Source organism: Podarcis vaucheri (assembly GCF_965113315.1).
Source record: "Podarcis vaucheri genome assembly, chromosome: 8".
In the NCBI taxonomy this organism is placed as follows: domain Eukaryota; kingdom Metazoa; phylum Chordata; class Lepidosauria; order Squamata; family Lacertidae; genus Podarcis; species Podarcis vaucheri.
In genome coordinates this window covers 66,114,864-66,126,987 of record NC_138766.1, presented here as the reverse complement: position 1 = coordinate 66,126,987, position 12,124 = coordinate 66,114,864, and the positions used below count along the sequence as shown (strand labels likewise).

Here is a 12,124-nt window from a genome sequence, read left to right as displayed (position 1 = left end):
ATGGGCTTGCTTTAACCATGAATCAGTTTCAGGAGGCCTCTTTGAAAGTGTGTTTTCCACTGCCAAACAGTCCACTTTCAAAGGAGGTTGCTGTAACCACTAGTCAGCTGACTGGAGGCTAGTGGCCTCTTTTGAGCTTTGACAGCTGTCAATCACCTGGTGTCATTATGACTTTAGGTGGCTAGCAGGTGGGTGGTTGTGCACAATTGTCAAAGTCAGCCCACAAGTGGCAGGGGATATAAGGATGCAGCCCACTGGTGAAAATCAATTCCCAGTCACTACTCTACTCAACTGCAAGCACTGACCATCTTTTGGTCATGCATTTTATATACAGTAGGTTAGATCTAGACAAAATTGGCTGAACTTAGGTCAAGTTAGACATGACTTAAGTCGCATTGATTTTATTGGGAATTAAGATAAACTAACTTAATCTAAATCCTATTCAATAAGAAACAGGAAAACGAGGACCACTATGTATCAGACTCAGATGCCAACTCTGTCCATATGTCTGCTCTGCAACATTATTTCAAGACTGAATAATGCTATCTAGAACATTCATTCTCCACTTCATCTTCCAACCTGATATGTGTCATCATTTGTCAGCAATGCTCTTCTGCATTCTACAAAGAAAAAACATGCTAGACCCTATGCAAAACAATAAATGGGCATAAATATTAAAAACTAGTTAAAAACTAGTGAGACAGCTCTTTAACCATCCTGGTAAATAATCTTAAAGTGGCAACATTTGAACAAAGGAACTTAAAACATAAAACTACTGACTTACAATACATCAAGAGGATCAATGCAGTCACTTGTGGATTGAACTGGGATGATGGATTTTAATAACACTACATGTTTCAAGTGGCTTATGAATACCAGGATGTCTGTATTAACAACAATTGTTTTGTGAATTACTGCTCTTGGTTACATATCTAATATGCTATCTGTACTTTCTAAATTTCATTTTCCTCTGACTTCAGTGTTCATGATGTAATATGATGAAGTGGACAGCAATCCATTAAAGTTTATGCCATAATAAATTGGTTAGTCTTTAAGGGTTCACCAGACTCTTTGTTACCTGAACCTGTCCAATAGACAACTAAGGGAATTAATAACATTTCTATATCTAAGGATAACTTTTCTGGTCTAAGCATTATTGTATTATTAATGAAAACAAAACCCACATACCCTGGGGGCAAAGGTTCTATGCTGTTGCTACCAGGCTGTTGCCTTACAGTTTCCCCAGACACAGTTGAAGAGTCTCTTGGTTTCGCTGCTTCTGTAGTTACATTACTTCTTGTACTAGAAGATGCAGTATCTGTGGGAGCAACAGCATCAAGCCCAGCAGATACACTGGGAGCAGTTGTAGATGTGTTGCTTTCAGAGTTGCTAGTAACTTCTGTTGCTAAAGAAGGTTCTACAGTAGCTGGAGTACAGTCTACAGATGTAGAAGATGCCTCACCAGAATCCATAAGAGTTTCAGAGGCAGAATGATTATCAGTCTCCATCATAGTTGACTCACAATTAACTGGGATGCAGAAAAAGAGAACATATTGTATTGACAACATAAAGTTACATCCTGAATTTTAAAAGATAAAGGAAAATTGATGTCATAATAAAACAATAAAAATATTATAAAAATAAAAGGCAACATTTAGATGCCTGGTGTAAAAAAGATGAGACCCATAAATGTATTAGTCAGATTCTTCTTTCCTCCTCAAGCTCCACAAACAGTGTTTTTACTTCACTCGAAACTAAGTAGTAGAAGTTTATTATTTAGTTCGTTCGTTTATGAATTGCTTCCTATTAACTACAGTTGTACCTTGGTTTTCAAATGCCTTGTGACTCAAACATTTTGGCTCCCGAAAGCCGCAACCCCAGAAGTGAGTGTTCTGGTTTGCAAACTTTTTTGGGAAACTGAACGTCTGATGCAACTTCTGTGGCTTCCGATTGAGTGCAGAAAGCTCCTGCAGCCCTTCAGAAGCCGCGCCTTGGTTTTCGAAGTTGAACAGACTTCCAGAACGGATTCTGTCTGAGAACCAAGGTACAACTGTATCTCAAAGCATTTCCACAATACAATAAAAACATATATAAAATAACTGCATATGCTAAAACTATTTCCAATATCCTCAACTGGGATAAAAGTTTCCATTTAAATGGTTTGTTAAAAGAGAAGACTTCAACATGTGACAAAACCCCCACTATAGACAGCACCTGTCTGATATATAATGGGAGGTTCCAAATGGACCGCCTGACAAGATAGTATATGCAGGATGTCCTCTCCTGCAAAGCATAGTGGTCAATGTGGTATAAGGGATGAGATGGGAGTATTCTTGTTCCATGCTGTACATGGCTTTATGCATCAGTTTCAACATGCACGTAGTGTGGTAGCAAATTGGCAGCCACTGCTATTCTTTACGTACGAAAATAAGAAGAGCCTGCTGCATCCTGATCTCAAGTAGCCAACCAGATACCCATGGGAAGTGTGCAAGCAGAACCTGAGCACAACCGTATGCTTCCCGCCTGAAGTTCCCAGCAACTGATAGTCAGAGACATATTGCCTTCAATAGTAGAGGCAGAACATAACCACCATGAATTTGTTTAATCCTCTTTTAAAGATATCCAAACTGCTGGCCTTCACTACCTCTCGTGAGAGCAAATTCTACAGTTTAACTATGTGCTGTGTGAATAAGTACTTTCCTTTGTCCTGATTCTTCCAACATTCTACTCCATTTATAGTTCCAAGTTCTAGTATTATGAGAACGGGAGGGGCAAGGGAATTGCACCTAAGCATACACAAGATTGCAGTTCCAGTGGTAGGTAAAGGTAAAGGGCCCCTGGATGGTTAAATCCAGTCAAATTTGACTATGGGGTGTGGCACTCATCTCCATTTTCAGGCTGAGGGAGCTGGCATTTGTCTGTGGACAGCTTTCCGGGTCATATGGCCAGCATGACTAAACTACTCTGGCGCATGGAAATGCTGTTTACCTTCCCACAGCAGCAGTACCTATCTACCTACTTACACTGCTACACTTTTGAACTGCTAGGTTGGCAGGAGCTGGGACAAAGCAACGGGAGCTCCATCACGAGAATTTGAACTGCTGACCTTATGATCTGCCAGCAGTTTAAACCACAGCACCACCTGTGTCCCATAGTACTGAAGTAACACTAATACTAATAGCCAATAGTCACTTCTTTAGAGGAAATCACTGTAACTACAGATTTTTAATCCAGTTTATAGTACAATTAACATGGTCATACATTTTTTAAAATTGAGCTGGAAAGACTTTTTATTTTATTTTCAGCTTGTACTAGGGTTCCCATATTTCAAAAAGTAAAATTCCTGACCCCCGCCCTCAAAGTTATTGAGCCTTTTTAAAGAAACCACTTGCTAGGCAAAGGTTTAAACAATAAATTTAGCATTGGCATTAATATCCTTTTCACTGCTATCGCTTTGCCAAATAAGATGTTTAATTATCCATTGCAAAAGATGACTATTTCTAATAATGAATCATGTTTTCTTGGAGATCACATCCCACTTTCTTTTTAGCCACCCAAGCAACAGCTCAGGGCACTGCCAGGGAAACGACGGGTGGCAATCCAGTTTCGGCCAGCCCCCTTCTGTTCAAAGCAGTATGACAATTCTACACTGCTGAATGCTTTCTCTGAATTTAGAAAGGCAAAACTGTTTCTTTCTATTCATTAAAAAAAGATAACATATGTATGATGTTTCAAATATTATTGTTTTGATCTGAATGTTTGTACCAAGCAAGCAGTTTAAGTTTGCCTTTCTTGGTTATTTAAGTCTTAATTTAAATAAACAGGGTAGTATTCAGGAGTGTCTATTCACTGACAGAAGGGAAGCTTACAACTGTAAATCTTTTTCCTCCCTGTACAAACTGTGCATCCTCTACATGTTTCATAAGTTTGAGGGACCCTCCAAAGCAGTTTAGGGGGTTTTTTTGGGGGGGGTTATGCAGGGGGACAATCAAAATTGCCTCCCTGCACATTCCACTGACCAATTTCCTTCTGTCAACTGATAGGCAACACTGGAGATCACAAACAGCCTTGTTTTATAATTTACTCTCTCTTAGAAACAGATTGCTTATGATTAATAATTTAAAGTAGGTAAAGAAATAAATCAAACATCATTCTTTCACTTTCAGCACACATTCCACAACAGCTCTTCCTCCCCCAAAGCTGCTTCAAATGGCCAGGAGATTCTTCAGAACAGTATTGGAAGCAGCACAAAGGGGGGAAATGGAACACCACATACATGTAAGTTAGAGGTAGCAGTACAGATCCTTAGATCCCTTAACCACCATAGTCCACTGATGTCATGATGTTAGGCAACCCAAATTCAAAGGAAAGACTCAGGAGTGCACTCTAAAGTGTGCTGATTTTATTATTTTATTTATTTATTTATTTTGCTGAAAACTGAAAATGAAGTTCCCTGCTGAAAGATGCTCGTAGTAAATGCAAATCCACTGATCTGCAGAGACTACAAACCCCACTTTCAGCACAGATTTACTCTGGCTGGGAGCTCATGAGTGGAACCAATCACAAGTGCAAGCATTTGAAGCAAAAACTGAAAGGTGCCGAATGCAAGTCCTGGCATGCCAAAGAACCGTTGGGAGCACACCATAAGACTAATTATTATTTTTAGTGAAGTTTTTACCTGCACCACATCTGACTTCATACATGAAAATGCTGCCATAGTCCAGACTAGCTAGCGCACTACTTCCTATAATTAATACGGAGTTCCCTGAAAAAAGATAATAATCAAGTAGTCGAAAAGGCTGTATTCTTACCAACGTCATCAGACTGGCTTGTAAGTGGTTTTGGTGCTGGTGTATTTTTGGGTCTGCTTGCAATATGAGGAGGAGATGGTGTGCTGTCTCCACTGTCTCCATTAACTGCATGTATAGGGAATGAGTTCTGTACTACAGAGCTTGATGGTGTTTGATTGTCTGTTCTGTTGGAAACAGCACAGTAATATTGTCAAAATAAGTATTTTTATATTTGTTACACATATTTGTGCTAAACCTACAAAAATTATTAATGGACCTGAATAAAACTTGCATCAATTTAGTTAGGATGAGAACAGTATTCATTTTTTAATTCTAGACAACATCACACATGCCTCTCGGGTGGTCTTCATTTGACCACCTCCCTTCAAGTTCCTCCACAAAACTCACCTTTTCCAGGAAGCATCTGAAAACTATCCTACTCCCAATTTCTTTTTGTAACCAAGCCAAAGCAAAAGTAATGGACATAATCACATATTATTCCATATGTACCCTGTCTTCAACCCTTAAAAGGGTTGTTTCACTATCTCTATTTCAGATCGTAAGCTCTTTACATAAGAGCCTCTCATATCTATTCTTTGCAAAACACCATATAGATACACTATATAAATAAAAGTATTGTGCAATATGATGCCAGTCAATTCTGTTGCATTGATTGCAAGTGATATTTGGACAGTCATTAAATGGATTCCATCTCTTCTCCACCCACTCATAGTGACATTATAATTTAGTTAGTTTTCCTAATGTAGATCACTGACTGATAAAACTATCAAATGCTATTTGAAAATAAAGTTTTTAACCAACTGGGAATTCAAAGTAGCCTTGTCTGTAATTAACTTCAATTTAACTGCTAACATTATCAATAACAATGCTGGATTGTAGCTGATTAGACTCAATGGAGAAATCTCCAGTATCTGTCATTTTAGTGGCAAATTCAGTCTTGTATTTAACTACTCACCTGGTTGCCATTGGAGACTGGGGATTCCATACAAATAATTGCATAGAATTCCATCTTGGTGAGTGAATAGTTTGGCAGAGGAAAGACAAACCTCTTACTACCTTGTCAGCACAGAAACCAATCTGTCTATTCCTCCTTATCAGCCCATTGCATTTCTGAGCTGGATGCACAGGGGGTGATGTTCCTTCCCACAGCTCCAGCACAGAAAAGGGACAGAGTATTTCTAGCCAGCAAAAGTGTTTATGTGCAAATAGCTCACAGCACAGCAGAATCACCAACTGATCTGCAGCCAGAACAGGTGGCTGCAAGAATCTGATACTTGATTACTTTCCTGCTGGGTGTGCATAAACATACATCCCACAGTAAATCATGCAGAGAAAGCAGGAGTGGGTTGGCTAGCAGAGAGAGAAATATTTGCCTTCTGTGATATTACTTTTTATTTTTTATATATACACACCACTTAATGCCAAGATGAGTGGTTTGAGACAATTAATGAAATGCAACAAAACTGACTGTAGTTTTTTCAATATTTACAGTTTAGAAACACTGCTTAAACTTTAGTTTAAAAAACTTGGACATCTCAGAGCTGATGGAAGTTGAGATACTGTGGCTAAGAAGGAACACCACAAAACTAACTTAGTTATATGAATCCTGAAATATGGATTTCACAACCTATTCTTATCAGAGTAATTGACAGAAAGATTGGGATAGGAAATTCTCTTCAATTGGTGAAAAGGGGTATGACAAAATGTTCCCCAGACAATTAGCAAGAATCTTAATGAAAACTTTTATAAGTTTATCTTTCTATGGCACCTGAGGCCACTTTGTCTAATTGTATTTATAGCACAATGAATTAATTCATGTTGGAGATGCAAGGCAACCAGTAGTGGGATACAGCATGTCTTTTGGGCATGCCCCAAATTAAAAAAATATGGACAGAAATAAGGGAAGCTGAAATAATGAGATATGCTTTACAGATGGACACTTTAATCATTGTGTTCTGATTTAATACTAGCCAAGGGCAAATACACATATACAGGAAGACACAGCTACACAAATATAAGATAGGGGGCACCTGGCTTACTAGCAGTACATGTGAAAAGGATCTAGGGGTCTTAGTAGAGTCAGCAGTGTATGCTGCAGCAAAAAAAGCTTATGCTATTCTAGGCTGCATCAACAGAAGTCTAGTGCCCCAATCAAGGGAAGTAATAGTACCACTCTATTCTGCTATGGTTAGACCACACCTGAAATACTGTGTTCAGCTCTGGGCACCACAATTTAAGAAGGATATTGACAAGCTGGAAAGTGTGCAGAGGAGGACAACAAAATGATCAGGGGTAAGAAACCAGGCCTTGTAGGAAATGGTTGAGGGAGTTTGGTATGTTTAGCCTAGATAAGGGGAGACTGAAAGAAGATATATGATAGCCATCTTTAAATATCTAAAGGGCTATAGTGTGGAAAATGAAGCAAGCTTGTTTTCTCTTGATCCTGAGGCTAGGACCCAAATCAATGGATTCAAGTTACAAGAAAAGCGATTCCAACTAAACATCAGGAAGAACCTTCTGACAGTAAGAGCTGTTCAACAGTGGAACCAGCTCCAAATGTGTCCATGGGTCCAAAAAGGTTGGAGTTCCCTTTTCTACAGAGCATATTATCGGATGCATTCAAAATAAGCAGATGAATAAGTAAATAAAATCTCTTTCTCATAGTAGAATGAGTCAAAGTAAATGCCCATCCCCAAAGTAAATGCATATTCTAAAGCAGATTTATTTTTCAATAATGCACTTCCTCTCTTACTCTTACTGCGAAACATCCCAGCTGAACTCTGAAATGCAACCTGATATTCTGCAATACAAATTCAGTTTTATGACATTTTAGTAAGGTTACCATAAATAGTTTTCTTTAAAGAAAACTCTGACCTGGAAGTGGTTCTTGCGGATGTTTCTCTGTTTTCATGTAAAGCATCACCATTTTGCTGGACTTCTACTAAACAATAAGAAACAAAATTAGATATTTTCTTTCTTATACCATGGGATATTAAGGTTAATCTTATTTTCCCCAGTTTAACTTACTGGTTACTAGTGAACTGTGGTTTGTGAGAGATTCTTGTTCAAGCACCAAACCATCAAGCACAATTATTAGTTCTCCTGTTTGCACCAAGCCACTCTTGTTTTCCAGTGAGAGTTTCAACTGTTCTTTGACTCTTTCTACTATAAGAAAAAAATATATTTCAATGAACCAGTCACTAGAAAAAATAATTGCTATATATATATATTTTTAAGTAGGCTTGCATTAATACTTAACTTTTCATTTTAATTCTTTGGAATGATTGATTCAAATATTAAGATTACACTGCTACAGCATGATTTTCCACATTATATAGATGCTTAACAGAGAATGCTACTGTAGAGCATAAGGGAGAATCCATGGTCGGGTATGGTCCTATCTAAGCCTTGTCAGCCACAGCAGGAGTTGGTCAGTGGCAGGAGCAATTGATCTAAATAATTCTAAAGTTCTTGGGTTTTGTTTTGGGTTTTTGTTTTTTTTACCTTTTTCAATTTCTCTCTCATTAGTTTCTATAGGAGAGAAACTCACTTCATCAACTCCAAGGCTAACATAGTTTTCTTCCTGTTGTGGGGGTGTGCTAGAGGTATAGGGGGGCATCCTTGAAGCCTATAGATCAAATACCTCCCTCAATCCAGCCCAGCATGCCCTTATTTCTCTCTTGCTCATGGTGCGCCAGCCAAGGAGAAATGGCAGGAGTTCACTGTTGAGGGGGGTTGTACTCAGTGCTTTTTTTCTTAAAAAATGTTTAGGGGCACTCTCATTTTCCTACTCATATTGAAATACTGCCCCTTAATGAGGCCAAACTTAGACTCACAAAATGTTTAGGGGTATGGGTTCCCCTGCATCCCCCCAGAAAAAAGCACTGGCTGTACTATAAATGGGAAATCTCTGAAAATGTGGTTGGAGACAGCTTGTTAACATGGGGCTCCTGCTCATGCAAGATGCATTAGCCTCATAAAATGAACCTTCACAGATTTGCTCATACACATTCCAATTTGTTTTATGGGTTATGTTTTATCAATCATAACATTCCTACAGTCACCAGCACGGTCAGTTTAAGTGGGGTGGGAGAAATTATGCAAGATCAAGTAAGCCTTGAGCCTTTATATATAGCTACAATATATGTAACAATTGGAACATCATCTGCAGTTAAACATATATATTACAAAAACCAAGACACATTTTCATATAAAGATTTTGTTAACTAATGAAATTTAAATAAATTGGAAACTTACATCTTCTATCATGCATTTCCAAAGCTTGTCTAAGATCTACAGTGGCTTTTCCTAACAAAGCATCAGCTTTTAAAGTATGATGGCTCCAAACTTTAAATTCCAAAGTGGTCTGCGGAGTCACATTCCTATAAACAACAAACAAGTTTCAATTCCTTTTTCATCATGGCACACTACAGTCTGTCAGTTTCATCATATTCAACATACAAAACAACAGCTAGGCCTAAATAGAGTTTAGACATAAATCTGCATTATGAAGTTAAACAGCTGTGTTTAATAACAGTCAAATTTGTCAATGTTGAAATTTTTTTTCCGCCCCCCGCCGCCCACTGAAAAATGCAAGTACATTGCTCTGAAGACCTCTCCCCAGCCTAGACACCCAAGTCTAGTTAAATTCCAGATATATGCAAGAGTCAGGATATTACACAGTACAGCAGTTACACATTTTGTTATGGCACAGCTTGCATCAGGTTGGAATCCCATAGTAGAAAACACAGGTGGCAGAAACATGCAGCATCCCAGCTTCTAGTTATGCTTAGTTTGCACCTAGAGGGAATCATGTGAATAAAATTGCCAGTTTGAAGAGAATATTTAGAAGGGCCAAGTGCTTGTGAAACAGTCAAACCACTTATTTCCCAGACCAGAATCCTGAAAGCAAGTCTACTTTTTTACAAGCAAAAGCATGGATAGAAGTCTACTGAGTCCTGTATTTACGGAAAGGAAAGGACAGAAAAAACCCTGAATGAGCCTGCATTTATTGTGCCTGGGTAACCCAGCCAGATAGGCAGGGTATAAATAGTAACACTGTAGTAGTAGTATAAATAATAAATTTTTTGTTGTTGTTTAAATAATAAAGTTGTTGTTGTTAAGTGTGTTAAAATACATTAACATAAAAGTAATTACAAAAAACATTTGAAACTCAAATAAAAATGAATACAATAAAACAAACAGAAAAGAAATTAGAAACATAATGGGAAGGAAGATAAAGTTGTTCTTTAACAAGTTGTAGATTTTTATACTTAGGCATTGATGTCATAAATCATCAATTTCATACTAATTTGGGCTACATAGCCTCACCTAATCTTTCCTGAAACCACACATTCTGTTACCTACAGATTATTCTTGGCTCTCTATGTAGCCACTGTGAACTGAAGGAATATAGCCAATGTTCTCTGACCACATCATTCATTGCATAGCTAGTTATTCCATACTGGGTGGGCAGGGGTGTCAAAAAATGGAAGCCCTCCTTATCCATAAGTTCTTTCCCCTGTTAATGTTTCAGTTCTGATAAGAACATCGAACATACTTATCAGAGTGAAGGATCTCACATTTTTGTGTGTACACAGATCTTTCGAGAAGAGCAAGAGATTTGGAGCAGTCCCAAACACTACACCTGCTGGTGCTGAATAATATAGTATTTTATATTATTTACCAGTATTTCATATTATAGCACTTAGGTTTATTTTTATTAAGAGGTACAGGTAACTTACATCTTACGTGGAGATTACATTTCTGGCCATCGTGTGCAAAAGCAAAATAGAGGAAAACCCATGATATGGCAGCTTGTACTCATGCACTCTCCCTGCAGCTTCACATCCCATCTACCTTCCTCAATCTTTTTCTAGCTGCCTCATGGAAAGGAAAATAATGGGGGCACAGAGGGGTTGTTGCTGCCCACTGGCCCTTCTTTTGGCCTGTCCCACCCACTTTCTATTTAATTAATCATTTCCTGGCCAAGTGTGCCAAGCGAAATAAGTATAAGATGCAAGTAACCTCCATAAAAATCTTGTAAAATAATAAATGCATCTCAGCAAATCATTATCCCACAGAAAGGAAGTTGTTCACAATAATAAAAGTTATGAAGAAAGATCTACTTACACAGTCAACTGTTCATCCCATTTTGGATTTGAGGAACTGTTAGATTTAGACGTTTTCTTAACTTCACTATCAGCTACTAGTTCTGTATAGATGGCAGTTCCACCAAACCAGTTCTTTTTTCTTTTCAGTTTGGCACTAGAAACTAACAAAAACATTGCTTATAACCTCTGGAAAACATTTCATATTGTAAAATGACAAACATATCTAGTCAATAATAAATTGAAAAAACAATGTTTGCTTTCTCAGTTTCTACTGAAAAATGTAGCAGTTCAACTCAATGTGTACTCAATGTCAAGTGAAGAGGCATGGCCATAGAGCTCAACCCCCAATAGGTCACTGCAACAGTCCAAATACCACCTCTAAAAAAAGATGAAAGAATAACACTAAAAGTATCTGTATTACACTACTTTTCCATTCTTCTCAAACAAATCAAACATCCTCTGGTCTCAGAAAAGGCAGAAGGATAGCAGAACTCTTTTAGGCACCAGGAAAAAACCACAAGATAGGGATGGTACTAAGTGTGCCTTCCTGGGACAGCCTTCCATAAACAGGAAAGGAAGGCCTACCATCTTCTGCACCTCCCTCAGAGGGGACACACAGAGAGAAGGACCTTCAACCTAATGTTCAAGTACCCTATTTCTGGCAGTTAAAAAAAAAAAAATCAAACAGAACACATTTCATCTTTCATCTTAGGGCAAAAACACTGACAGGGGCAAGAGGGGATGGTGTGGAATAGCAAAAAGTGCAGATATTTTAAGTGTATGGCTATAGGGGAATACTACTTCTGGCTCTCAGGAGCTTTGGTTTAATATTCAGCATAACTCATTTACAATGTCAATATATATACCTATGATATGCAGTGTTTAGGCGTACTCTCATTTTGACTCAAGAAAATCGCCATTTTATAGTTCAAATCATGGGAAATAAATACAGTAAATGCACAAAAGTACAAAGATTCACAAAATGTTTAGGGGTATGCATACCCCTGTGTATCTCGGCGGGGGGGGGGGCACTGATGATATGTATACAAACAAACAGGAAAGAGCCACTGTATCCTTCAGAGGCACTGTATAACTCGACATTTTGAAAATTATGGGTCAGTAAACTATTATGAATCCAATACCCACATGGGCCATTTCAGTACTAACATAACAGGGATTACATGTAGTATTTGATTCCTC

The 12,124-nt window shown here is 38.1% G+C and overlaps 1 protein-coding gene across 2 annotated transcripts in view; it reads right to left on the bottom strand.

Moving 5' to 3' along the window:
• WWP1 (WW domain containing E3 ubiquitin protein ligase 1) overlaps nucleotides 1–12,124 on the bottom strand; it is a 51,172-nt gene that overhangs the window by 16,850 nt on the left and 22,198 nt on the right. The window contains exons 3-8 of one of the 2 annotated variants that reach the window (XM_082233776.1): nucleotides 10,944–11,085; nucleotides 9,069–9,193; nucleotides 7,839–7,976; nucleotides 7,686–7,752; nucleotides 4,812–4,975; nucleotides 1,189–1,528 (exon numbers count right to left, since the gene is read on the bottom strand). In XM_082233776.1, coding sequence (XP_082089902.1) covers nucleotides 1,189–1,528; nucleotides 4,812–4,975; nucleotides 7,686–7,752; nucleotides 7,839–7,976; nucleotides 9,069–9,193; nucleotides 10,944–11,085 — 976 coding nt within the window. The remainder of the gene's footprint in view (nucleotides 1–1,188; nucleotides 1,529–4,811; nucleotides 4,976–7,685; nucleotides 7,753–7,838; nucleotides 7,977–9,068; nucleotides 9,194–10,943; nucleotides 11,086–12,124) is intronic. The other variant, XM_082233777.1, reaches the window with a different exon arrangement.